Raw genomic sequence first — 27712 nt, 5'->3', positions numbered from 1 at the left:
TTTAAAAATTAAAGTACGTAAGATTCTTGAAGTTTAAGTATGGAAATCATCCGTCTTTCAACATTATTTGTCTGATTAAACTTTAAATGACAAAGAATAACTTTCAACCAAAGTAAGATGACATGGATTACAGATATCAGAAGATTTTTCTCAGCAGTGGTGTGAAAACTGTCACGGTGAGCAGAACAGACAGTCCACACGTTTCCGTGTCATGGAGAAAAACGACACCCAGGGGCTCAAACTATTTTTCTACTGTTAATTATCAACTGTGGCAAATCCATCTGCTCATTTATATTTAGATTCATGTTTTGTGGGGTACAAACATTGCAAGATCATGTGGTCTAAGATTAGATTTATAATTTAAAATATGTAAATACTGGTTTGAAACTTCAGTTACTGTATATATAAAAAATTCTTCAGCAGTTTGTATCCATGTCTCTGCCTTCTGGTCATTACTAGCCAAGTAATTTTACATGAACATCTTGTCTATGACTCTTATTGAGCCATTGGTTCGTAGAGAATCCTTTTAATAATCTCCACAGCATGATTTTTAAATAAAATTAGCAAACATCTTCCACATATTCCTCCTTTACCATGACATACTGATCTCAGAAAGAGTGATATGAGTATAACACTGAAGTTGAATTAATGTTTTTATGACTTTTGGGTGTCATTCCATTAATACACTTTCAGTGCAAAATTGCTTTTGTACAAAATGTCATCATGGCAGCTTGACATTAACCAACAAAGCATTTTCTTACTGCTATGAAGTAAAATAAAACCCATATTTTATCCAATAAACCTCCATTGTTTGGGAGTCTTGTTGCAGTCTTTTATAATCTATAACATGTTAGTCTTCCACTCAGATATATCACTGCCTCAGTAATCAAAACGCTTAACTTGCTCATTAAAGATAACCACATCATAACCATTTACGTCACAGACCTCCACCTATCCTTAGAAAGAGCCTAATCAGTTCACACACACAAACAACACAGCAAAGCATCAGTAGCATCTTTATAAAGGAGCATCCAGGCTGGTGGAGGAGGTTGCTGACCTCAGTTCCCCAGCAGGTGAGAGCTCTGTCCTCACTTAACTGTCATTAAATATGCATTATTACTTCTTTTTGATGTCAAAGCCTTAGGATAGAGTTACTACTAAAATATGTACTGAGTTTCTCTTCTAGTTATCCTCTCGTAACATTTACCATAGTAACCATTTCATGTAATGACATATAGTGAATATTTATGTAGTTTTAAATCTCTTCTTGTTATCAGAGATCAAGGCATGAAAATCATGAACTGCTGAGGTAAGTTTGTATGTTATGTATATGTATACTTGTCTATGTCTAAAACTATAATGTATGAGTATAAAGCGACTAATTTTATAGACCAATGAGTGAAAAAGTTTTAAGTGTTTTATATTTTCATATGTTAAACTTTGAAGCATTATCTTATTTTTGCTGTATTTCCTTTTAAAAAAAAAGCCACACTTTACCTCACAAAGAAATGAAGAAATGTATTAGAGTAAAGTATGTCTGAATACTTTGTTTTTCTATTCTGTTCTGACTTAAAAACAGCTCTGCAATTTTGACTCATCTTGTGTTTCATGTACTGATATTTAATTATTAAAACAGTTTTGATTCACTATTGCAAAAAATAATGTTGATATATGTGTATAATTAAAAGATTTGTGAACAACCTTTTCACAGGTATTGTTCTTGAGCTTACAAATATTTGCAAGATTTCTTTTAAAATCTAATTATATGTGAGATATTATTTAAACATTCCATGTAAAAAATATGACTTTACATTAGGTTTTTATGTCTGTCTGTCCTCAGGTTGTGAGGTGGAGATGTTGGTGATGAACTCCACCTTCTCTGGGTCTCTGGACTTGCTGAGTAATACCAGCTCTTTAACATCAGAGGGTGCTGTAGGTTTACCTAAAGACAGCTTCTCCAATGCTTTGGCTAAAAACACAATGGCCATGTTGGTATGGCTGACTCTCAGTATCATCAACGGTAGCATGGTGTACACCTTTCTACAGCACAGGTACACAGAGCCACTGCTCACATGGTGCAGTTATTTCTCATTATGCCTAGTGCATAATGTTCAGTATGTTCAGTTGTGTGCTGTTTAGCATGCTTTTAATAATGATTATAAAGAGAGAATATTAACCTAATGCCAGTCACTGGTTTGTTTGGACACCTTATTGCATGTTCTCTTGCTCTGAGGTTATCTATATTCTGCTAAACTCTAACTTTAAGAAAGTGTTTTGATGTTGATACTCAGAGATTAGCCTCTGCAATAATATCTTAGCCCATTTCTGATCCTCATTACCAAAAGTTAAACATGTCTGTCCACTGTATGTTAGAAAAATAAGTTCAAATTTACATTTCTACTATCAATATGGCAACTCATAAAGCTTATAACTCCATAAAATTAACATCTACCTATATGTATGTAGAAGTATTATAGTGAGTTTACTTTAATCAATTACCTCCAAAAAACATGGTCAGACTTTTCCTTTTTTCAACATCTCTTCTTAACTTGATTTGACATTTTCAATTCAATTCAATTAAAAAAAAAGAAAACAAAATCTAACGAGGTAACTGTTGTAAAAAGAGGTGAATTCCTTACAAGATGACTCTCCTGTCTCATGCCCAACATGGCATGATGCACCTTCACATTATCTTATAGTGGCACCTATTAATATGGCAACATCTAACATACTCAGAACAGATCACTTAGTTTCATCAAGTTTCCACCACAAGTCTTCACTTTGCTGCAATCCTTGAACTCATTTGTGTAAATGAATGAAAATCAGGAGTCATCAATATTTGCATCATAATAAATGCTCACAAATAAGCATCCAAGTGTCCATTTCTCTGTCAGCTCTTTATCTTTGACCCTAGTCTCTTCTATGAGAACCCTCGCTACATCATGTTCATCTGCATGGTGGTCAATGATGCTCTGCAGCTAACCCTTGTAACCACTCTTTATGTGGTTAGCTACATCTTCAGGAAGATTCATGCCTCTGTCTGCTGCCTTCTGGTAAGTCACTACAGTGTTTCATTACATTTATAACCCTAAAAAAAAGCAGCCTTGTTTAAATCTGTTCATGCACGTCTAACTTTCATGATATAAAACACATGATTTTTCATTCTTTATTTTATATTTTGTTCATCAAACTACAACACCAACCCTGCACCACCCTCAGGTCATGACAGCAGTCTTCACCACCCGCTCCACCCCGCTCATCCTAGCCGGCATGGCTGTTGAGCGCTTCATCTCTATCTGTTTCCCCCTGCACTACAACCAGTTGTGCACTGTCCCCCGCACCCTCATCCTCATTGGCATCATCTTCATCCTCACTGCCACCCCTCCAATCACAGACCTGCTGATAACAATTGTCAAGCAGCCTCCAAGGTTCTTTCACACCACCATTTTTTGTGACCACTCACTTCTCTTTTATGATCCCTCCATCTATTACAAGAACTGTGTGTTTGATGGGACGTACCTCTCCTTTGTGGCCCTTACGCTGCTCTACACCTACTGTAAGATCATGCTGGCAGCTCAAGCTGCATCGACAGGCCTAGCGTCAGTAAAGAGAGCCAGAAACACTGTGCTGCTTCATGGGGTGCAGGTGGGTTTAAACGGAGGACACATGGCTGTAGTAATGTTATGATTCCCGTTTGTTTGGATGAGCTAAGAAGCAATGCTGCATCACAACCGTGTACAATGAAGATGCTACTCCTAAAAGGAATGCTGTTCTTATTTAACCCCTTCATGGCTGAATTAATCTACAATATAAGAAATATATATATATTTTTAAGATCACTGCATGGTTATTTAGTCCTCTCTTGCATCTCTGTTGCAGCTGCTGTTGTGCATGCTGGCCTTTGTGGTTCCTTCCCTTCAGGCTGCTCTGATCTCCCTCTTCCCCCAGCTGAGCCTGGAGATCCGTTACATCTTCTTCTTGCTGGTCTACATCATTCCTCGTTTCATGAGCCCTGTGATCTATGGTTTTCGGGATGAGCTGTTCAGGAAGTACTGGATCCGGTACCTGTCATGTCGGAGTCACAGGATTATCAGGGTCAGACCAGCACCAGTTATAGCAAACCTGCTGGTGATATAAGCTCCAATCTGTCAGTTTCATGTTTATGAGGATTGTTCAGTATGATGTGACTTCTAGGTTTACCCTCCTGTTATACATGTTTCTTTCCTATTTCTAATTTACTGTGGAGCAAGCACGTGACTTCTGGGTGGCTGGTCTCAAATGTTGGAAATAGGATTACTTTTTCTTAATAAAACATCCTTATTACGTCTCTTATTCCAATTCAGGGTTACATGTAAGCTGGGTCACCAGTCCACTGCAGACAAACAAACAATTCACACTCATTCCTAGGAAAAATTTAGAGTGAAGAATAATCTAACATTCATGTCTTTATATATATATATACATGGTTACAATGTGCACATCCTCAGCAGCATGTCCAGGATTACACCATCTGTTGTTAACAAACAGTGCAATCCCTCTTATTTAAATTTTCCCGTTACTTTCTGTAAGTATGTCTCAGTGAATAACTTATCATCCTCATCAGTGCTTCAACCTATCAGCTTTATGTGCCAATGAGAGAAGAAATGGCTTCTCCTTTTTCTCCATGCTGTTCCTGCTCTATTCAAGACATCTTTTACTCATCTTGTTTTGATTTACATCACAAAATTAATTCACATGCCCTCATGTGTAAACAACTCTACCATTAACATGATTACTCGTGTATGTGTCGGGTTTTATGTTTATATGTAAAAATGCTTTGTTTTTATTATGCAAAGCACTTTTTGCTGCTTTTTAATCTAAGAAAAGTGCTCTATGAATAAAATTTGATTTGATGATGTTAAAAGATACTAAAAAGTGACAAGTTACCAGCAAAAGAAAGAAAATCAAGAAAAATAGAAAAAAAATCCATCGCACACTACATGTCCTATAAAACCAAAATAGTAATCAATTTTCAATTTATGAGTTTACATAATGTGTTGGGCTAATTTAACATGTAAAAACAAAATTAAACAACTTGAAAATTGATGTCTATAAAGAAACATAGCTATCCATGACAACATAAACTAAAACATGCAGACACACGTCAAACAAGCATATTTTTTCCCATACTGCTGCTTGAATGGTTTAGTGCATGAGAATCAGAGAATCATTGAGGATATTTAATGAATGTGTGGAGACAAGCAAGACGCTCTAAGGTATCATATTATATACTACTGGAAATATCTTTAACAAGAGATTTTTATTCAACCCTATATTATACTTCTCATCTGGGAAAGGGAAACCTATAGGTCTAATATTGTTAGTCTTCACAGGCGTCTTTAGAGTTGCACTTTGTCTCTCACCTTAATATGATGCATTTCTATTAACAAGACTTTGATATGATTTATCTGAACAAACCTACCTACTCAGTGAATCACACACAAAGTTTTTAACAGCATGATCTCATTTAAAGTTTTTCATGAAATGTTCAAAGTTTTTATTCCGTTCACAAGACATTACACTATTTCACGCTTTTCCTTAGCATAAAAATAATTTTTTCTGCCATACTGCATGAGCTAAACAGGCAGGAGAAACAAAAGACAAAATCAAGTCTCAAATCAGGTCTAAAAACACGCCAAGTTTGAATAATTCTAATATAGCTTTGTGTTTCCTGCAGATGGGGATGTAAGCTGGAAATAAAAACAATGACTAGTGGGCTCATTCTCCAACGTTTACAAGGGTAAAGCTCTGTAGCCATTAAGAATGATAGAAAATACACATTCCAGTGTGTTCTCCCCTCGAGTTGGGCATTTAACATGTTGCAACCTTAGAAATACCATCTTCTATCTAATCTCAAGAGTTAACACAGGAGTTAACCATCTATCAGTGAGGGATAAGATGATAGGAGGGACAGAAGAGAGTTAACTTCGGCTAATAGGTAAAATAAAATAAAGCTCTGATTTGCTCTGAATTCTCCATTTACAATAATTAGAACCATTACATAATAATATCAATGGATTCTCCAGGATCTCGGGGTTGTGAAGATGTTCTGATGCAATGTCTGCATTTTAAGATACAGAGTAGAAAAAGTTCACAGTCAGACAGCAGGTTCAATACAAAACATGACTCAGTGGATAATTAGTGGAGAATAAATTTCAAGATAATTTTTTAAACATATTTTTGGAACACATTTCCAACAATCACTAATAATAATGTCTTTCAGCAAATATAAATAAATATGAGTAAAGCCTGACTATATGACTTTTATTATGCAGGTTTTTCAAAACAAACCTGCAAGTTCATGTGTGTGGGAGAGATTAAAATCACATTATCTGACTGTATTTACTACAACAATCTGATATTCAACTATTTTCAAGCTTGAATCCATATTAATTTGCACATTTGGTTAGATTTTAAATTCTCTATTTGCACGTTTCACTTTTGGTTGACTACACAGAAAAACAGGGATCTTTTCTCGCACAAAGTCTATTAGAACCATGTTATTATTACCTCTGTCAAGGTGGAGGTTATGTTTTCGGTTACGTTGGTCTGTCTATCAGTTAGAAACATAACTCAAAATGTTTTGGAGGGATTTTGATTAAATTACATTTAAAAAAAATTACAATATGACATCATGGTAGATGTTAAATACACTAACATCTAACCCAGATTGCAGCCATTAAAGAAAATGCAATTTTCTGTAATAACATCAACACTATTAAAGCAATTTTCCTCATCTTGGTGTCTAAAGATATGTTTCCAGGGTCAATGATTCTAAATAAGACGTGGCATCTATCCTGATGATGGAAATACATAGTGATATTAAGCTGAAATATACATTAGTGTTGGATTGGTGTTGGTAACTGGGTGGGCTGTTGGGCCTTTTGGTTTTTTTTCCAGGTGATTGACCCTATGTCTTGGCAGAGGTCTGTGCTCTCTGAGTGCTTCTAGTTATAATTTATATTTCTGCAGCAGCTGTTTGGAAGAAGCACTAACAGTCGGGTTAGCAAAGGAAAGTAGATAGTAGACATAATGTTGCTCATTTAATTAATGCAACAGGTCTTTATGATAAAAAATATAATCTGAGTAATGGGAAGCCTGTGTCCCAGTAGAGCCCTGTCAAGCAACGCCCCTCAATTGGCTTGATTAATGTTGCCAGCTACAATAAAATCCCCATCAAGATGTGAGTTATGTTGTTACCTGGGTTGACCTTCCCAGACATTCAGGATCTGGATAAGTTGTACTATGAAGCTGGTTATCCATTCGGTAACTCAACCCAGGATTTTCCAATACAGATTAGTGCGCATTCACATAAAGGGTGTGGTGTTCGGAGGTTTTGACCAATCGCAAACATGGACAAGCCCTGCAGAGCAGTGTATTTTACCATGGAGAAGCAGACTATTATTCTTCAAAATAAACGAAGAATTTAAAAATATAATTCATGTGTGAAAAAGAATTATCACTATTATTAACCTCCATTTCTCCATTTCAGAGCTAAAAGGACTTGGGAGCAAGTAAAGAACAAATAGGAGCACAATTCATCTGATATTGTTTGCAACCCACAGGAAAAAAAAAAGTGTGCTGCCAAAAAGACAGGGGGTGGTCCTCCCTCTTAGGCTTATACTCCTGCAGAGGGGTTGGCACTGTCAAACAATGAGGGTCGCCCCTTGATGGAGGGTGTAGAGGGGGGTGTGGCATCAGACCCCTGTGGACCTAGCAGCACTCGCAGGTCATTTGTTATGGGTATGTTTTTAGTGAAGTTATGTTAAAGCATTGGGGTTGATTCTAAAACACAATACCAATATATCATTTTTTTTTGTGGACATATCCTGAGATGCATGTTCTCTACAGCTGATAGTGAGAATTACCTGTAAACAACATGGGAGACAACTAGAGGTCATCTGGTTTATTGAGAGGTGGCTTCAAACCTCATATTTACTTCAAACACAGTTGCATAATGGTCTCAACTTCCACAAGTATGAAGTCCAGGTGGACTTTAAAAAATCTCTTTACATGAGCATGTTTGGTGAGCACTAAGGTAAAACATGTTAACTGGTTCTTCTACCCTGAGGTTGGTAGCGAGGATTGCGGACAGCAGGCAGACAGAACCTCAGCCCATCATCAGCCTGTACAGCCAGCTCAGTGACGTACTCCAGCCTGATGGAGGCGTTCTCTCCTGGAGGTAGACTGCACACACTCAGAGAGAATATAGCCGGACTCTGATCACTCTCCTCCAACAGGAATGCTTGCTGACCAGAGCTCAAAGCTTCATCATACTCCTCTCCAGCCTGCATAACACATGAAACATGTCAGTAACATTAACTTCACTGTGTTTCAGCTCCTTTATTGTCGCTAAATCTTTCTGTTCAGCTCACCTGCTGTTTGTCCTTCACTTCAGCTACAATATGTGTCTGTCCAACCTTTGAGCTGAAATGACACACAGCTGCATCTCCAGGCAGAGGGAAGATAAAAACAGCTTCTACTGGTTTGTCCTCCTTGTTCTCGTAGTTCAGAGTGGAAACCACTGTAGCTACATGGTCCCTCACCTGCAGCTCCACCTCCATGCTCTTTAGAGGAACTGACAGAGAAACAATGGCCAGAAACACAGATCGTAATAGACTTTGTTTGATTTAGAAATTACACTGATGAAGTATTGAAGAAATGTTTCTGCATTCTGAGAGGACAGTAATAATTAACAGCAACAAGCAGGACACCATGTGTGCCTCATCATCATTAAAGCTCTGAAAGGTTTTTAGAGTTCATGACTTTACAAGGTTACAGAGGAGGTCAGGGAGATCTGTTTGCTTTATAACAGCTCTGTACGTGGTTCCTTCTGTGCAGTTAGCAGACCACAGCAGTTCACCATCATACCTGTGAAACAAGGAAACGTGATTGTTTTCTGTTAAAGGAACAACAGGAAAAACCTGTATTAGGTGGCTTGCAACAGCATTGACCCATTGGCATTTTTTTGTGTTGTATGTATGTATGTGTTTTAACCTGTAATTTTAATCAGTTTGGGGGGATTAGAAAAAAAAACAAAACATATTGACCATGATTACAATATTCATTTTAAGCTGTCAGAGACTGTCATTGTCTCGTTGTAGATAAGTATACTGATTGTGCTGTTATGTCTGGCAATGATAGTGGTTTAGGCGGTAAAGGGGCTGCTGTGTAAACGAAGATGGTCGGTTTGATTCCCCGCTCTGCCAGTCAGCTGCTGTTGTTTTTTGTTTTGTTTTGTTTTGTTTTTTTTGTTTGTTTTGTTTAAATAAATTTAACGCTCATTTGATTTACATTTGATTTCCTCCTAAATAATAGTTATACCAAACAAACTCATTTCAAAACTTTACAATTAAAACACAATCCGAGCAGCTGTGTCTGACTTACTCAACATTAAAGCAGCGTGTGTGTTAACTTTTCATTTTCACATCCACAGTAGGCTAACGCTAAATAACATAGATGCTATTGTACCCTAACAATATCTCAACAACATAATAATTGAAGTAAATGCAGTGGAGCGAGCACGCAGCATATGATGTACCTGACTGTTTATCTAGAGCTTCTGGTTGGGGAACTTCCTGACTTGTATGGTGGGCTGAAGATTAAAGTGCTTTAAAAACTGAGCATTTGTTCATGCATTATAATAATAATAAAACTTAAAAATGGATTACATTGATATAGCGCTTTTTTCTAGGCACCCAAAGCGCTTTACAATGTATATCCATTATTCATTCACTCCTCACTCAGACTTGCTGATGGTGGACTACATGTGTAGCCGCTGAAGTTTGAGAAATTTGAAAAATTGAGAAAAACAATTTGTCAATTATGCTTGTCAAGTGTTAAATAGTATTTTGTATTACAGAATTAAATTTCATTGCTGCCACTCAGCTATTGCTGCTAGCTACTATCGAGTGTTACTTTGTTAGCTTGTTAAGACCTGAAGACAACACACTGGCAGACAGACGGCAACAGTTTACAACAGTGTTCATACGTTTGCTATATTTTGCTTCATTTATAAGGATGTCTATATTATTACAGTTTATGGTTTATGCCAGACTGACATATGTGCTTGAGTAGTTATGTTGTATGAAAAAGGGGTAGGATTAAGAGATCATTTCAAACTTTCTCTGAGTTATGTAATGTAGTTATGTAGTTTCATTTGCAACACTGTAAAGCACAGGAATTATTTATGCTCAGAGTTTAAAAAAGTAAAGAAAATCAGACAAAACAAGTTAAGTAACCCTAACCACCAGTCATAACTTCACTTAAAAGCAGGTTATCTTACCTTTGCAGTGAGACTGTGTTGTGCAGTCCTGTGGTGGAAGTGTGAACAGATCCTGCTCCCAGCCATTCCTGAAATGTTGGTGAGCTTTCAGAGATTTGTAGTTTCTGAACTGTTCATACGTGTAAGCACTGATACCACAAACGAGGTAGCTCATGTCCAGCGATGAAGTTGGAGGTAGTAATGTAGCATCGTAGCTCCATTCCTTAGCTGTGGGGTCGTAAGGATCTATGTTATTGATTGTTGACAATTTGGCCAAATACCGATCCCGGGCCCCCCAGATAAGTTTGTCTCTGCATCGTATCCTTTCATCATTCTTCTTTTTATCCATATTGGCGACTGATGTAATCAATGTAATCATAATGTGATGGTCAAATTTCAATAATGTAATCTCCTTTTATATCTTTTCATATTTAGGTCAATTTATCCAAGTTTGATTTTCATTTTTAAAAAAGAAGAAGGAGAAAAAGAAGAAAAAAAAAAGACAAATAGCCTATTTCCCCCACTGCACTGTAATCCTATTTGTCAAACTTTGTGCATCGATTGCAAGCTCAAGCTGAAAGCCATGAAAGCCACTGCTCCCTTGTCCTGTTAGTATTAGTGACAAACTGGATAGTGTCCTTTTCTTCATCTTCTTCTTTTTTCAGTAATAGTATAATAGTGTAGTGTTGTTATACAAGAAATTAACTTAAGTGTTATTAACCTTTTAACCGATGCAGGGAGTTAACACATTGGTAACAACAATGCCGATTTGGTGTAAAATCACAAGAATTCATGATTTGGATGATGGAATATCAAAACAGATCAAATAGTCCAAGTGTCCAACACCAACCTCTGCCTACTGATATTTTCTGCATATGAAACACAAGTCACCAAGGATGATGTCAGTGTAGACCAACAGCGGATGAGGCAGGTTAAACAATATCTTAGTGTCCAAAATTGGTTGCTTTCCTAGATAACACAACGGATGAATGGATGTCCTCAGTAAAAGACCTCTTGACTGGATGAGTTTATCAGTTTTAAATATTCGTGTCTCCAGAAACTATTGATCCCGTAAGAACTCATGTGCTAGTAAGCAAACAAACTAAAAAGACAACAAAAACAAGATGTTAATGCCTGAAAATGGCTTGGATATTACTACACTTTTGTCATAATTTATTGAACATGGATCTATGAAAATGCTAATCTGGACCCACCCATATTAACATCCCACCTCTCTTTTATGGTATGTTTCTTTGGTGAAACAATCTATATATATATTTTATTGTAACCAAGATAAAAAAAAAAAAAAAAAAACTGCTTTTCTTATCTCTTCTACCAGTCTTTAGCATCTTTACATGTCCAACAAAAAACAAAAGAAGATGATTTTGGTGTTGGCCTCATGTTATTTTTATTTATTTATTTTAGCAACTGCTTGGTGTTTTGTCCATGGCCACCTATGTCACAGACTACAATGACGCCATAACCCAACAGCAAAATGAGCAGTAACCTAGCTCTATTGTCACACTGGCTCCACATTAACCACTGGGTGGTGCAAACGCACCATACAAGCAAGTCAGCTGCCTACAGTACTTTTATTTCTTTTTGGAAGTTGCCATCTCGTTCCGGTAAGTGGCGGAAAAAGCCGAAGATTTCCGCTTGGAGAGAAGACGAACAAATCGTTCAGAGTACACCTGCGTGCTCACAGCTCACTGTTATCTCTTCTTTACAGTTTCTTATTGTAGACACTTATTAACAGGAAAAAAAAAACTTTAAAAAGATTCTCATCCCACTTGTACGAGTGTTAAATCCGTTATTTTATTTATTTATTTACTTTTTCGTGATGGAAGCGTAAAACTTGTAAAAGCATCATGGGGTGAATCTGACATAGAGGACGAGGATGCTGCTCCGGTCATTAAAGAAGGTCGTGAGGAAACTATAAGGTAAGTCAAATATTAATTAAACAACATTCATGTAGTTTCCACCCGAGTGTTTACAGAGCAAACGATTCTTATGTCAGTTTACTGACAGTTTCACCGGAAAACCGATTCGTTTAGCCTGTTGGAGGGAGTTTGTTTTTGCAGCTGTGCATCTCCACCGCTGTGATTTCAAGCTGAAGTGTTGAATTATAGATGGACTTTACTTCTCTGTGCACCATGTGTATCATGAGCTCAGCATGCATCCTTCACGCAATTACTTACATATATGGAGTCACATTGTCCCGCTGTTTGAATTTTTTTTTTTTTTTTTTTTATGTGAACCATACTGGATAACAATTACGCCAATCTGTACTGAAACTACGAGATTTATGTAAAATTATTCCGAGTCTTTAATAGGACCCTGTGGAACTAATCATTTAATATGTCTGAAAGTAATATTTTTTATTCTTCTTCAGATTAAAATAAAGCCCTGTCTATCATACCGTTTAGCAAACACACACTATTTTAAAGAAAGACCATAAAAATAAACAAATACATAAATAAGCAGTTCATTTACATTTGCTGTGGTGAGTTTTTACCTTAAATTATTTTAAGTCAAGCCTAAGTTTTGAGCTTCATGGAATTTTACACAGAAAACAACACTAATTTAAAGCTGTGTTTAGTTGCTTATATGATAAATAAAGACAACGAGAGGGGACCTAAAGTAATTCTGCTTAGACAAGCCCAACAACAAACAATATGAATATTTAATCTTGCTGTTCTCCTCACTTATTTTTGCTTTGCACCTTTAATTGTGCTTTAATGGAACTAACTAACACCAATGAATATGTTCTTTATGATGTCTTGCAGTCACATCTGAAATAAACTTTAACATTGGCCAAAACATGAACGGTCAGCTCAGGGCCCGTCTGATGCATGTGCTTCAGTGATTACAATAACCATGATGAGGGTCAGTTAGCATTTAAACAGCCTTTGCTCAGAAACTTTAATTATTTACTTAAGAAAAGGGTATGGGCGACGTGTGTGGAGGGTGTAAATGTATTGATTAAATATAGGAATTGAATTCATTACTTATACCATTGATGCATATCCGAGCTGGCCTTGTAAAAAATTGTTCCAGTGTCCCTTGACAACAGCATTCCTGTTAATGCCATGAATGTTTATATGGCCCTATCATATCACATAACAAGACAGAAAAAAAAATCCACTACAGTGTCATATTCTTTCATTACTATCTGCCACTGACATTTACTTCCCACAAATGCACCACCCACCTGTGATTCTCACAAAAGCAGGCTGCTGTCAGAGGGTTTTCAGCTGCCACGGTTGACTTGAAGCCAGATCATGTGACCATAAATCACAGAAAAACCTGATTAGACATCAGCAGGAAGAGAGTGAAAGATTCAGAAACAGATAAAGTCTGACTTCTTCTGTTTAATCACCATTACCCTCACATTAGGTTAACACCTTTCTCTAAGTCCTCGAGCCATTTCCCACTTTGTGCATTTACAGACTTTATAACATTAGGACGTTACATTATAGCTACTTCACCTGAAGGGAGGCACTTACTGCTCCCTCGAAATGGATATCCTCAGTCTTGTTGAGTGAGCGCTCTAAACACAGCAGTTGGCCATACTTGGAAGTTTTCATCAGGAAGCATCTTTCAGAGCTGAAGTAAAGCATGGTAATAATAATTCAACATTCACCAAAAATCAACTGCAAATCTAACCGCTCTTTGAATGATGGAAACCATACGATGTGCCAGAACTGTGGTTTTAAAAGTGATTCTCATTCAATAGTTCCTTTGAAGAAAGGCAGGTAATGTACTGTCGTCATCCAAATATAATCTTTAGTCCCTGAAACTTCACTTGTTGCTAAGTGATACTGACGCAGCATTTGCGGACTAGCCTGGATTGAATCATGTCTTTTCTCACAGAGATTTTAACATTGCAGTGTTAAAGATAATACAGCCGAGAGGAGAAGCATCCGAGAGCCATTGAAAGTGTCAAGATACTTTGTACAGTTTTAAAGTTTGATGTGAACTTTGTTATTTATTTATCTGCTGAGATTTAATTCTGTAGTTTTCTTTTGGGTGAGCTTGTACACTACGTGGGCGTTTACACTGTGAGTACAGTAAATGAGCTTGTGTGGGTGTTTTGGCTGCGTATATGTGATGTTTTTTAAACTTATTGCAGGGAGAAAGTTGTTTGTTTAATGTTGACAGACGGTAAATCAAGTAGAGCTCTTAGTTAAATCTAGTTAAAATTGATATTAATACTTTCAGACCTGGGTAGTATTAAAAACACAGTCAGTCTGTGAGGATTTAAAATCCAGTAAAAGCCTTTTGGCTTTCAACCAATGCACATTTTTTTCTTCTACTGTCAACATTAAAATAGCGCATCCAATTAGTGTATGCATATTTGGTCTTAGGAGTAAATTTTGCAAAGTAGATGGAGCTACTATACCAACTTTACAGAAAAAGAAGAAGCTGAAACATACGGAGCAGAAAATAAATCTCATCAGAAGCCTGAATTTTTTTTATGATTGCTGAGTCAGCCTGAGAAAAAGAAGACAGAGGAGCAAGAGAGTACAAGATCTGAATTACATGCTGGCTGTGGTTCAAGGCGTTCCAGTAAAACTGCACAAAGTCAAAATATCCACAAGTCTAATTCAATGAAATGTTTAGAAAACAAAATGCAAGATTCTTACTCTTGAAGTTGTCTTGCCCCACATACAGAGACCACAGCTCCTTGATGCCGTCATCCCAGGATTGATGCATCCAGGATTTGCAAGATGTATAGAATGACAGAAGTTTGACTGTGATGTAGTACAAAGAAAACAGATTATTTTTCATCTCGATGTTACTTGAACCCTCACTAGAGGACTGTCAATGATGAAAATGAAGCAGCTCTCATGTAACTGAGCCTGCAAGAGAATATAACAAGAGCGAGTTTATTGCTGAATACGGTCTGAAATAATTATGTCAAGAAACAGATTCACGTCGACTTTATCCAAAAACAAAAGAAACAAAAGAGCTGTGCTGATCTATTTAAATAGATAGAAAAATAAGTCCTTTATTCATCCCAAGGGAAATTAAATTTGGTCTGCAGCTTACATACATCACACTCACTCCCTCGCAAAGAAAAACAGTAGAAAAAGTGAAAAATAAAAACCGCTAAAAACATAGGTTAATAAATAAAAAAAAGGCACATTTAAAATTCAATACATGGCAACCAAAAATATTAGAAGGTGCATTAAATTTCTAAAATAATACTTCAAGGTGCATCAGCATCTTTAAAAAAGACTTATCCCTTACTTACTTATCAAACAATGTTTTGTTCACTTAAGTTTGTCATGTTTTTGCTTCCGTTTTTGTGCCTTTCTTTAATTTTGCAGTCTTCTTACTGAAAACAAACTAAACAAAACACAACACATATTTTTGTCTTGTTAAGATTTAGCTAAAAAATAAGCAGGTCTTAACGGTTTGGCTTATTTGCCTTTATGTGCACGTCCCTTATTGTTAAATCAGTTTTACAATTAATGACTCATAATGTGAATCTTATGCGTATTGTGTCACGTCTTATGTGTCTTTTAATATTAAGGAAAAAAAAAAAAAGTTCATGCAATATATCATTAAGAAACAATAACTATCATAAAATAACTTTGTCAGGAATTATAGTAAATGTTATCACAGCCTCCAGATTTATTTTTGAGTTCAGTAAAAATGTCCTAAAGTTTATCTGAAGCTGCTGAGTTGAATGAATCTGGTTTATTTATAGTTTTTTTTAATTAACATTCTGCTTTGTGTTTGTCTGTGAAGTCATTCCTGCTGAGACACAGCAGCACGCTGACAAAATCTAAAAACCGTTGTTACCTTAGAAGATCCCAGTTAATTTGTCTAACTCGCGCTGTTCCCCGTTGGTTCCAGTGGAAATACATCAGAACTACATCATTACCACAACAGTATGAAAAAGAGGAGAGACTACAGGAAATAAAAGTTTTATGTGCACATCATTATTGTTCAAGAGAATAATGGACAGAACTCTTGTCATCATCATAAGATCCAGAATCCACAAATCCAGCAGGATACTGTCCTCACACTTGCCTTTGTTTTTGGTCATCTCCATACTATTACTATTAAATTAAAGTTGTTAAAGAATATAATGAAGAAACTGTTTGAAAGATGGAAAATAAACAACTGAGTAAGGTAAAAAGCATAATTTATTTAACTTAACCTTCTGTACAATGTTTTGGTGTATTTTTATTTATAAAGACAATCTAGTCCAAGTTTATCTAATGATTTTCAGACTTTCTTCACTGATTTGATTTTTGATAGCCTGCAAAAGAAATTATAGTTGTATTGTGTTTTCTTTTGTCAATTTTTATGCAGCTTTCCATGCATGTAAAAAGTCAGCAGTCAGTCTTCAGAACAAAAACACTACTTCTTAACTACCCAAAATCCTCATATTTCATTCTTCCTTTATTACTGAAATCAACGCATTTCCATTAAATGTCTGCTTAGTGTCTAGTTTGGCCCACTAAAAGCAAAGAAGCCTTGAACATCTACATTTCTGATCAACCAGCACAAACTGGGCCCTTGTGAAGAGTGCCTTAAAGCAACACGAGTTTCCTGCTTCCCGTTTACGGCACCACATGCACGTTTTATGTCGAGTTGTGGAACATAACAAAGAAGGGAAGATGCGAGGGAATTTTCATAAAACATGTTTTATTACCAAACTGAAAACAATGTAACTAAAATGTAAACTAAAAAAAATAAAACACCACAACCAAACTAAACACCAGGCCCTAAAGGTTTGTGGGCTTCGCCACAGAAAGGGTGGACCTCTTATGGTGCATGGAGACCCTGGCCAGCTGTCTCTCAACTGCCGTCAACCCCTGGATCTCCAACACAAAATCAAACAATTAACACGAACAAAACAAGACCCACAGAGGCTCAAGAGGTCACCCCATTATTAATTGGCTTTTATGAAGAGATGTTATTATAAATTGGACTAATCTGGATTTGTTTTAATTGGATCACACTGAATTATTTTGAATGGATTATGTCTGTGAAATACCTTGAAATGACTTTGTTAATTGGCACTATACAAATAAAGTTGAATTGACGAGAGTCAACATCGGTCTGACTTTTACTGGCTAGAGAGACCTCAGAGAAGAGATTGGATGAAAGACAGATGCTGACGGAGCCTTCCTTTAGGGGCCAAAGTTCAGTAATAGGGCTTTAAAAAGGACATCAGAAAGAGAGAAAATGATTAAAATTTCTACACCAGTGTACAGAATAACGTTTTTTTTTCTCTTTGAGTACTGAAGCATGAAAATATCATTTACCCTGATACAGATACAGATTTGTAGATAGCTCTGTTTCACTGTGATAATATCAACAGTTGTTTAATGCCTTTTCTATGCAACTTTACACAGTCAGTGTGTTTTTTTATATTAATCTTTGTTTCATGCCTAATATTTTTCCATCTTGTTTAAAACGTTTGCAGCTCTAATCCTGATTTTCATTTATAAAACAGAAAGATCTTTTTCAAGTCAGTGAAATTTACTGTTTGACCATTTGTATGTTTTGGGATTGCTTCTAAAACCCAGAGACGCTGTACAGATCTACTTGTTGCAATGCTCAACTTTATCTGAATATTTATGTACTTCTCTTAAATTTTCCAGCATATTTCTAAGTAAGTCTGCTCTTCCTCTGTTTATAACCGCATAGCAGATTTCACCATGGTGAAGGAGAGTCTGCCCAGCTGGGTCCACCAGGGCTCTGACGAGGGTCTGGTTCATGTGAATGTTGGAGGTCTAAAGAGGAGCCTATGTTCCAGCACACTGAAGAAATTCCCAGATACCAGACTGGGAAAACTGCTGGCGTGTGATTCAGAGGAAGATATACTGCAGGCAGGTCAACCAGTTAATGATAAATGATAGTTGGCCTTATTTTCTACAAAGATTTTTTTTTCTTTTCTCTGACTGGATTTTCTTTTCCTTCTCTTTGTCGGCTTTTTGTCCATTCTTCTCTTTAAAATATGTTTTCCAAGTGTCCTTCTGTTTTCATTACTCCTGTAGGTTTGCGATGACTATGATGCACACCAGAAGGAGTTTTATTTTGACCGGAATCCTGGATTATTCCCTTACGTCCTCCACTTTTACCAGACTGGGAAACTTCATGTCATGGAGGAGCTTTGTGTCTTCTCCTTCAGGTGTTGTTCTCACTCAGACAAGCTTCAAGTCAATTACATTAACCTGTCTTGGCTCAGACACACATTTCTACTGTTTAAAAAGGATGCTGAGTAGTTGAGTGGTTGCTTTATAGGTGAAGTTACATTAGCTCAGCTTATTTTGCACATACAGCAGATTTGTGGGTTTATTGGGCTGCAGATACAGCAGCTAATATTCTATTATACCTTATGTCTTCTGTTTATTTTTACTAAGTAAATATTTAGAGCTAGATATTCAAAATTCCTGTTCATACTTGACGGGATGTTGGATGAAGCTGTACAGTGTTCTCATTTTTCTTTAATAATTTAGCAGGTGAGTAAACTAACTTAACTTGGCTTCTGTTTTCTCCACAGCCAGGAGATAGAGTACTGGGGCATCAATGAGTTCTTCCTGGACACTTGCTGTAGTTACCGTTACCATGACCGCAAGCTGGAGAGCAGCCGACATCGCAGCTGGGATGACGAGAGCGACGTCAGCAGTGTAGATACATCTGTGGATGAGATATCAGACTTAAACAGGTGAGATGAAGCGGTGGTACTTACAGAATGACTACGAGTAAAGGATGGTCATTCTTTCTTCCCTCATACTGTTTATGATTAAGGCTGTCTTCCTCCTCACAAGGGATATGCAGCATTTCCAGGAGGTACGTTATGGGAATATGAAGAAATGCCTCTGGCTGACCCTGGAGAACCCAGGATACTCCATCCCCAGCAAGCTCTTCAGTCTGCTTTCCATCGGAGTGGTCCTCACATCCATTGCCACCATGTGCATTAACAGCATCCCAGAGTATCAGGTTATTATTGTGAGCTTGAAAGACTTCAGACCTAAAGGCTCAGTAGGAAACCACTTACTATGATGGATCTACTAAGGTTTATTGAAATAGATGCAATACGATACAACACGATGTGATACGATACGATGTGATACGATACAATACAACACTTAGAATTAATGCAAAAAGATAATGTGATAAAATATGATGAGAAATGCTTTGCTGCTGGATTTGGGAAATTTGTCAAGGACTTGAATTAAAAAAACGTATTTATTCAAACTGTTCAGTTGTGCTTTGCAGACTTTTGCAGGTGCCAAGTTCCTGAAGGGAGTTCTGATGGTACAACTTTTTCCATTATCACACAGATTGAAAAGTAGCTATTTTATCAATAAAGATAATGAAAATGGATCAGAAACCATAAAATGGCAGGGAGAGATGCTAAGATATGGCTGAACTGCAGGAATATGAGAATACAGTCATGTAATAAATTGCAAAGTATCCAGAACTAAAGAATATCAATGAGAAATGATGTGAGAAATTAGAAAGCTAGTTATGTGGCGCTACAAAAGAATGAGTACAATAACAAAGAACCTGAACACTATCAGCTGTTTGTCTTTTTGTGACTGGCTACGCAGCAGTGGCTGAGGTCATGAGCAGCAATGGAAACATTAAAGTTTCCAAGATTCTTTCGAATTAGAAGCTACAAAGAATTGGTAGAATTTGCATCTTTAGGCCATTTTGCTGAGTTTTAAACTTGAAAGGTTGTACAAATTCTTAATGGCAAAGCATGTTGTTTCTATTTAAAAAATAAACAAAAAATGTGATAGTTAGATCATTCAGATGTTTTAATGCCAAATGTCCAGCCTATTTGGTAAATGGTCTGTGTTTAGCAGGATCATGCAAAAAGGTAAAAGAAAATAAATGAAAAAATAGAATAATATTTAAATGTGTTGATAAAGGTACTGGTAGATGTGGCTGCATCTTTTGTCCTCTTTTGATTCAGAGTTTTGACTCAGATGGGAAGTTGATAGAGGACCCCACCATGCAGGCTCTGGAGGTATTCTGCACCTGCTGGTTCACCTTCGAGGTGAGGAGACTGAGAGAAAGGGCTCTGTTTATAAGATATTAATGATAACCAAAAAAAAAAAACTAAACAAAACATTTGCATCTGAAAAACAAACTCTGAGTATCTCTGATCTCTTTGAGGTTGTGACACGGCTGCTGCTTGCACCAAACAGGAAGAAGTTCTTTCATCACCCTCTCAACATTATTGACATGGTGTCTGTGCTTCCCATTTACATCACCCTGGTCTTTGACTTGACTCTGGGATCAGAGTCTGAACTGGGAAACCTGGGACGACTCATACAGGTCAGTAGTGGGACAGTCCTAAAGCCTTAAAACCAGGACACAACCTTGTGTGTTGTTTTTTTTCAGAACATTAAATCATCCATTCATTTTTAATTAAAGATCATTTGAAATTGCAACCTATATTTTAGGTAATTAATGATATGAAAACGTGAAAGTGTTTTATGACCTAATTTTTAATAAATAAATTAACAAGAATTTTATATGAAACCATGACACAGAGATTTGTAAATAAATGTCTGTTAATGCCTCCTCAAAGCAGTATGAGGACATGTTCTCAATTAAAAATAATCTAGGAAACTTCATGGGCCCTCCATTGCCTTTCATGACTTTACCTGCTACTGCATAGACACAGTGATAAAAATCCAGAGGCTCTTTTCTGATGGACTCATGTGCCACACCTCTTTTCTCTCAGGTGTTCAGGTTGATGAGGATTTTCAGAGTTTTAAAACTGGCCAGACACTCCACAGGCCTCCGTTCACTGGGAGCGACCCTTCGGGTAAGTCTGGACTCAGCGACAGAGTTATGTGAAATATTCACTTCTAATACTTCCAATAAACAATGCAGCTCATTATTACGTGCAGTGTTGTAACATTTTTCCTGCACACAAACATTTGGTATTTACAAAGGCAGAATAAGCAGTGAGAACGTGCACCACAATCTTCAGACTATGTGTAAGCATGTTTTTAGAACATAAACAAAAAAATGTTAATTAGTTTCATTAATAAAACCAGTTACACTCTAAAGATTGCAGGGAAATTCAGGCTTGGACATGTGTGTAAATGTCACAACTATGGTTTATAAAACAGAACTACATGTTTATAGTTACATAAAGGTGGCAAAAATGATCCATATGCACATTTCATGAAATAGAGTTTTATGAACAGTCATGACCAGTATGAAGAAGTGACAAGGTTTTCATAAGGTTCTAGGAGGGGAGGTGGAGGAAAGTCACAGACTTGTAAACATGAGAGTGGAGTTTAGGGACACCTCCTTTATTCTCTTCCTTATTTTTATCATTTGCTTCACGTTCTCTTGCAACACAATTTCCTGATTAAAGTTAGGCACTAAAACTATGATGGTAAAAAACAGCATTGTAGCTGGAGTTTCATTAAACTGCTTCAGTATGTTAATCCAACACAACAATGTTCATATATCATGTTTTATTTTGTTTAGCTGAAGCATTAAAGTGACACCAGGAGGTTTGTTGTTTGGCTTATACTGACAAAATGCCTTTGATCAGTTTGACTCCCACATTCAGACCAAAATGCCCTGTTTAAAATGTTATTCACTACAAAAAAAGTATTAAAGTCATACAGGGAATGTTTGATCTGTTACTTTATGACAAACGTTCAAAAACTGAAGACAATTTCCGGTTTTATCTCATGAATGAATTAAATTAGTTTTAAAACATATTTCTATGACAAATATTTAAAGGATTTCCATCAAGAATAACCACAGAATCATCCTCAAAGTGTTAAAGAAGTAAAAGAAGAAGAAAATCCCAAATCTATAAAGGGTAAACCTAAGAAAACTGGTTGAACTGATAAATAAGACCACGAGGGTGTTAAAAAAAGAAACGTAATTCTTCTCTCAGTGTATATTTCAGCTGAAAGTTAAAGCTTTGATTTGCTTTCTTTGACCACTGCTATTATTCTTTCAGCTGCTGGTTATACAGGCTATTGATTCTGTTAAACTTGAACTCTGATACCGTTGTGGCTTTGAGTCTGTTGGGCATTTTCTTTCAGAATTTCTTGAAGATACGGGTACATCAAATCTTTACCCTGTTCTTTACTCTTGTCATTTTTAAAGTAATACACCCCTCCTTTCATACATTTGTACTGAAGGTAATCATCAAAAACCTGGATACATATAAGAGATCTTTGCATCATCTTCAAATGGTTCATTTGCTTCTATTGGAGCAGAAAAGTTAGTTACCTCATTAATAGTCTCCTAATAAGGCATTTTCATAAAGAAAAAATGTTCAGCATTTGTTCATCTGAGCTTTGTCTCATAATCCCAGTAGTTTATTGTTGTTGCAGTTCAGGCTGCTCACCGTCCATGAACTGCACAAGTTTTATTAATACAAGAAAAACGTAGGTGTTCTAAAACCTTTTGACTGGGAGTGTGTGTCATTTCGATTGTTTAGCCTCATCCTACACAGCACCCTCATACCAGGCACACCAGACCCACTGAAGTTTCATTAAGTTACTTTCACAGTTTTTAGCATTAACGTTACAGAACGCTTCACACTGCATCTTCCATGCAGACTTAAAAACACTGCAAGGACTTAAAGTCACCTCGTGGAGTTGTCAAATAAACAAGCAAAAGCTTTTATTTTTTACTTTTCTAATAGGAATGCACTGCAGTTTAGTCTGAAATGCACTTAGCTCATTTGCTGACAACACAAACCAAACGAGGAGCCACTTGCTTGAGTACACAGTGCTTCTTAAAAGCAGAATACTGTGTGTCAGGTTTCAAACTGTGTTCATTGTTTCTTTTCTTCATCATTACTTTTCTTATGTCTGTAGAAAAAGAGACAACATCGATCAGTATGAACATATATAAACAAACTCATCATCAATGAAATGTTACCTATGTGAAGATGCCATTTTAATACATTTAATGTTTTATTAATATGAAACTGTATTGGTTAAATGCTTTCTGGCCACATCTGAAAGGAGCAAAAACGAGTCCGTGCTTGTGCTGATAACATGGCTGTGTAGTTTATTAGGATATGAGAAGAGCCAGCAAAGTAAAGGCTCCAATTCCTGATTGAATCTTTTTCATTATTATTAATCTGAACAGTCCTGGTGAAATCTGGGCTTAGCAAAATCTTTTAATAAATATTGCAAAGAATTTTTACTTTTGAACTTAATTTAGCTCCCAATTTTATCTATATATAAAGTCAACATTAACATTTTAAGTGATGTTTTTATTTTTTTTTTTTATCTCCATAGTGAAGAATTTTCCTCTGCAAATATGAACTATTGTTGAACATTTGATGGCTCATGTAAAGTTAAGCCATGCGGTTATATCTTGTGTCGTATCTGAGTACAGTCTCCTGGGAAGTGTATCAGTTACACCTGCAAAGACAATGTAGAGGTACAAAAAGAGTCCGTTACCACAATCTACTACTGCGCCGCTCATCCTGGGTTTCATGACGACTGCAGCAGCTTATGTTACAGTCCATCTTATCTTAGGCTTTGCCCTTCCACCCGAACAAAAAGAAGAGAATTATCTGTAAAAGAAACATCATTATACATCAGCTGTAAAATGAACAGAGTGATTATCGTCTGCAAAACGCTGCAGCACTTTTATAGAGTTGCTGATTTACTGGATTTGGATGCATCATATTTACATTTAGAATGCAGAAGACCTTTAATAAAGGCTCCAATCCATGACTGGCATCACTTAAATGATGAAAGCTTATTTGTTCTTTCTCCTGCTTATTAACTAAAATAAAAACCCTAACCTTAAATAGTTATTTCTGAGCTGAAGAATGACTGAGTTCAAAGTTCACACAATGACAAGGTCTTTACTTGACAATAACACGAAGCAAAACATCACCTCATGACAAAAGCTGCGGCAGAATAAACCTCTATAATGACAACTATATCACCACGGCCTACAGCTCTGTCTGGGAACACGCTCCTTCTGTGGTAAATTTAATGCAGTGTTACTGGAAAACCTCCAATTAGCTGAACATTGTCAGCTATAGAAGAAAATTTGTTTATACAGCAGCAATATATTATCAGCAGAAGCATTGCAGCACAATATTTTAATGTAGAGTCAACTAAAACAAAGTAAACCTTGTAAGATTAATAAGAATTTGAAACGGTGTTATATGCAATAAATTTTTAACCTCTCACTCACACAGAAACTGTTAACAACAACATCCGTGTTGCTACACATCACTGCATGTTATTGTGTTTTGTATCCTGCTGCTAATCAGCTGGATGCATTAGTCGGCTATTGTGCAAATAATGGCACTAGACAATACAGACAATCTTCATTTAAGAAAATACAAAAGTTACAAACAATCTCGTGCTGAAGTGACAAGATGAGACGAAAACCACTGTGAAGTTTGTGGAAATTGATACTTTAGTTGGGGAAAAATTTGCTCTTTTGTGGCTCCTTTGAGTAGCTTTTAGCTTAGCTCCCTATCAGCTGTCTCACAAGTATTTCAGAGAGACTTACTGAATATAAAATAATGTAAAAATGAATAAATAAATGACTAATCAGATAGTAGTAGTCAACTGTATCATTCGGGTTCAAACTGTTAACATTTGCTGGAATCACACAAATGTTTTCAGTTTCAATAAATGCTACATGTTGGTAAATATTCATTTTTTTTTATGTGTTGCTGCCATTAAATTCAAAATGAGTGAATATTTCCATGAAAAGGTCAAATGTTTCAGTTTAAACCTCTGAAAAGTCTTTATGTTCTCTATGGAATAAAATGTGAGTTTGTGAGATTTACAAATTATTTAATTCCATTTAATTTACATTTTACACAATATCTTAACTATATGAGACCTGGGCTTGTAATTACAGATTACTTTACAGGCTATAAATAAATCTAAGCCAAAGAGTGTGTTTATTTTTTTTTTTATTATCATGTGCAGTTTTTGAATTTATAGTTTTTATTGGTCGATCATTTTGTAAAACAAACATGTCACCTCAGTCTATTATATACAAATTAATTTGATTAAAACATCCAATTGTTCCTAAAATATTAAATATGATGAAGTTAAACTTTTATCTTCTAATGGCAATAATTCATCTGAGTATGTTTTTCATGCTGATTCTGTTTTATTCCTTGTAGGCTGAAATAACTGAAGATGATTTATTCATATTTAATCTCTCCTCTGGTCCCTTAGAAAGTCCCAGAAGATAGATTCAAGTACTGAACAGTTTGGGTAAAATCTCAGCCAACCTCTGTTAGTGAGGCTGTCCCAGTTCCCAGAAAGACCCGTCTGCGGTGACTGGTCAGAGTGGCCTACAGAGTGGTTACAAGTAGTTTTCCTGAAAATGACAAACCCTGAAATACAATGAAAATATGCTGGTGCAGATGATGGTGTGTAGAGATGATGTAGTGCAAGATTTATATTATAAAGACAACCAAATGTCTAGTTTATCTTCACATGGATGTTCAACTCAGCTGTACATCCCGAGGTTCTGGCAGTGTTGCTTTAATGTTTGATGCTATAAACAGATTAAAAACCCTCCACAAACCCCCACTTCCTCTGCAGGTGATGGTTTCTAACAAGCTGTTTTGCTTGTTTTATCTGCAGCACAGTTACCGGGAAGTCGGCATTCTGCTGCTTTACCTGGCTGTGGGAGTGTCTGTCTTTTCTGGAATTGCTTACACTGCTGAATGTGAGGAGGTAAAGAATAAGTGATGTTTGGTTAGTTCAAGTCTGGATTCACAGTCTGTTTAATCAAACACTGAAAATAAATAGGTTGGATGTCTCTGTTAGTGGTTAATGCTAACATTAACCACTGATTTTAGTCATTTTAGTAGATAAATATCAGTGTGGATCAGTGTCTGTGCACAGTTTGAAGGCTACAGGGGTTTAAAGAAGTGCAATACAAAGATGATTTAATGAACGTCACAGTTTTAAAGCTCATTATGAGCCTGTCACACTTCTATGTTTTGTGTGCTTCATCTTTAGCTATAACACCTTCAAAAATGTAACCTTCTCATGTTTAAAATGACTTGTGGGTCTTTTTTTTAGGACGTGGGTCTGGACACCATTCCAGCTTGCTGGTGGTGGGGGACGGTGAGCATGACCACGGTTGGCTATGGAGACGTGGTGCCTGTCACGGTGGCTGGGAAGCTAGCGGCCAGCGGCTGCATCCTGGGTGGCACGCTGGTGGTGGCCCTCCCCATCACCATCATCTTTAACAAGTTCTCCCACTTCTACCGTCGGCAGAAAGCTCTGGAGGCATCAGTAAGAAACAACAACCACAAGAGGATGAGGATGAGCTGCGAGAACGAGCCGGAGGAGGATGAAGAAGACGAAGAATCAGACGAGGACAGCTGCTGTCTGGATGATGATGACATTGATGATATCGAGGAGGACGATATTGATTATGAGGATGAAGGAGGTGTGGTAAACTACAGCTATGTGGAGCATCCCTCGTGCACCTCAATAACGAGGAAGAAGCAGCTGTATCAGCTGTGAAGATGATGAATAGTCCACATGGAACAAAAGAAGGAGGCCATCAATTCAGAATGATACCATATTTGATTATCAACCAAACCAAAGTGAATAAAGTACATTTTGAAATGCAGGTTTGATGTGTAACCTGCTGTAAAACCGCATGATGGACGGCTGTCACTGTAACCGACCAAACCCCGACGATGACAGCTGGCTGAAGTTTGTGTTCTTTAAAACATCGAGGCTGAAGCAGTTTGAAAAAGACGAATAACTGAGACATGATTTTCAAATCAGATGATGATTTTGGGGCTTCCATGAAAAACTAACGTTATGAAGAGTGTTCATTCTTATCATGGATTTGTTACTTTGGCTGTATAAATAAAAAAAGTAAGGTCAAAGTTAACGTATAGGTCTGCAGAAGGACTGAACCAGGCTGGTACAAATAGCATGCACGGCTCTGAAATAAATAAAAATACCATGTTAAACTGTGAATAGTGCATTTGTGGAGGAAGAAGACAGGGAGTAATTAAAGGAAACATCATATTTAAGCATCTGTCCGTCAAATAGAGGTCTATGGTCAACAATCCTTAGATTGGCTTGTTCCTGTTCAGAGATAATGAAAAACTCTCAACTTGCACCTTCAAAGCTTGTGGATTATTGTCTTCTTTATTGTTATAATGAACAAATACTGAATCCCTTAAATGATAATTTAATGTTAGAGCATAAACTATAAATACAACATAAAAGCCCAAAACAGAACCTGAACCTAAACTGTTTTGTTCAAAACCAGACTGAAAATGGTAAATTATCATGCTCATTAAGTTTGTTCCTTATTATTGATGATAAAAATGATTACATTCCTTTTAGTTGTTCAGACTCCTCTTGATCTGTCAGTGTTTGTGAAGCTTAATCCAGAAAAGTCATTATCTGA

General features: G+C 36.6%; 2 protein-coding genes across 5 annotated transcripts; both read left to right on the top strand.

Annotated features, from left to right (window-relative positions):
* The first annotated feature begins 1950 nt into the window (after positions 1–1950).
* On the top strand, positions 1951–4172 carry LOC121637484 (odorant receptor 131-2-like). The gene is made up of 4 exons (XM_041981676.1): positions 1951–2051; positions 2915–3053; positions 3220–3645; positions 3880–4172. Exons 1-4 carry the CDS (start codon positions 1981–1983, stop codon positions 4135–4137), a joined length of 894 nt encoding a protein of 297 aa, XP_041837610.1. The 5' UTR covers positions 1951–1980; the 3' UTR covers positions 4138–4172.
* Positions 4173–11993: 7821 nt separating this feature from the next.
* Positions 11994–27712, top strand: si:dkey-43k4.5 (potassium voltage-gated channel subfamily S member 2). 4 transcript variants are annotated; one of them, XM_041978544.1, is made up of 11 exons: positions 11994–12243; positions 17978–18156; positions 18325–18458; positions 18831–18995; positions 19099–19270; positions 20253–20336; positions 20456–20617; positions 21030–21113; positions 25912–26004; positions 26356–26400; positions 26554–27712. In XM_041978544.1, exons 2-11 carry the CDS (start codon positions 17986–17988, stop codon positions 26803–26805), a joined length of 1362 nt encoding a protein of 453 aa, XP_041834478.1. In that variant the 5' UTR covers positions 11994–12243; positions 17978–17985; the 3' UTR covers positions 26806–27712. The 4 variants fall into 4 exon arrangements, with proteins under 4 accessions (XP_041834478.1, XP_041834461.1, XP_041834469.1 ...); XM_041978527.1 differs by having other exon boundaries at positions 26356–27712; XM_041978535.1 differs by having other exon boundaries at positions 17975–18156; positions 26356–27712.

Source organism: Melanotaenia boesemani, chromosome 3 (genome assembly GCF_017639745.1).
Source record: "Melanotaenia boesemani isolate fMelBoe1 chromosome 3, fMelBoe1.pri, whole genome shotgun sequence".
Taxonomy (NCBI): domain Eukaryota; kingdom Metazoa; phylum Chordata; class Actinopteri; order Atheriniformes; family Melanotaeniidae; genus Melanotaenia; species Melanotaenia boesemani.
This window is presented reverse-complemented; position numbering and strand designations above follow the sequence as displayed.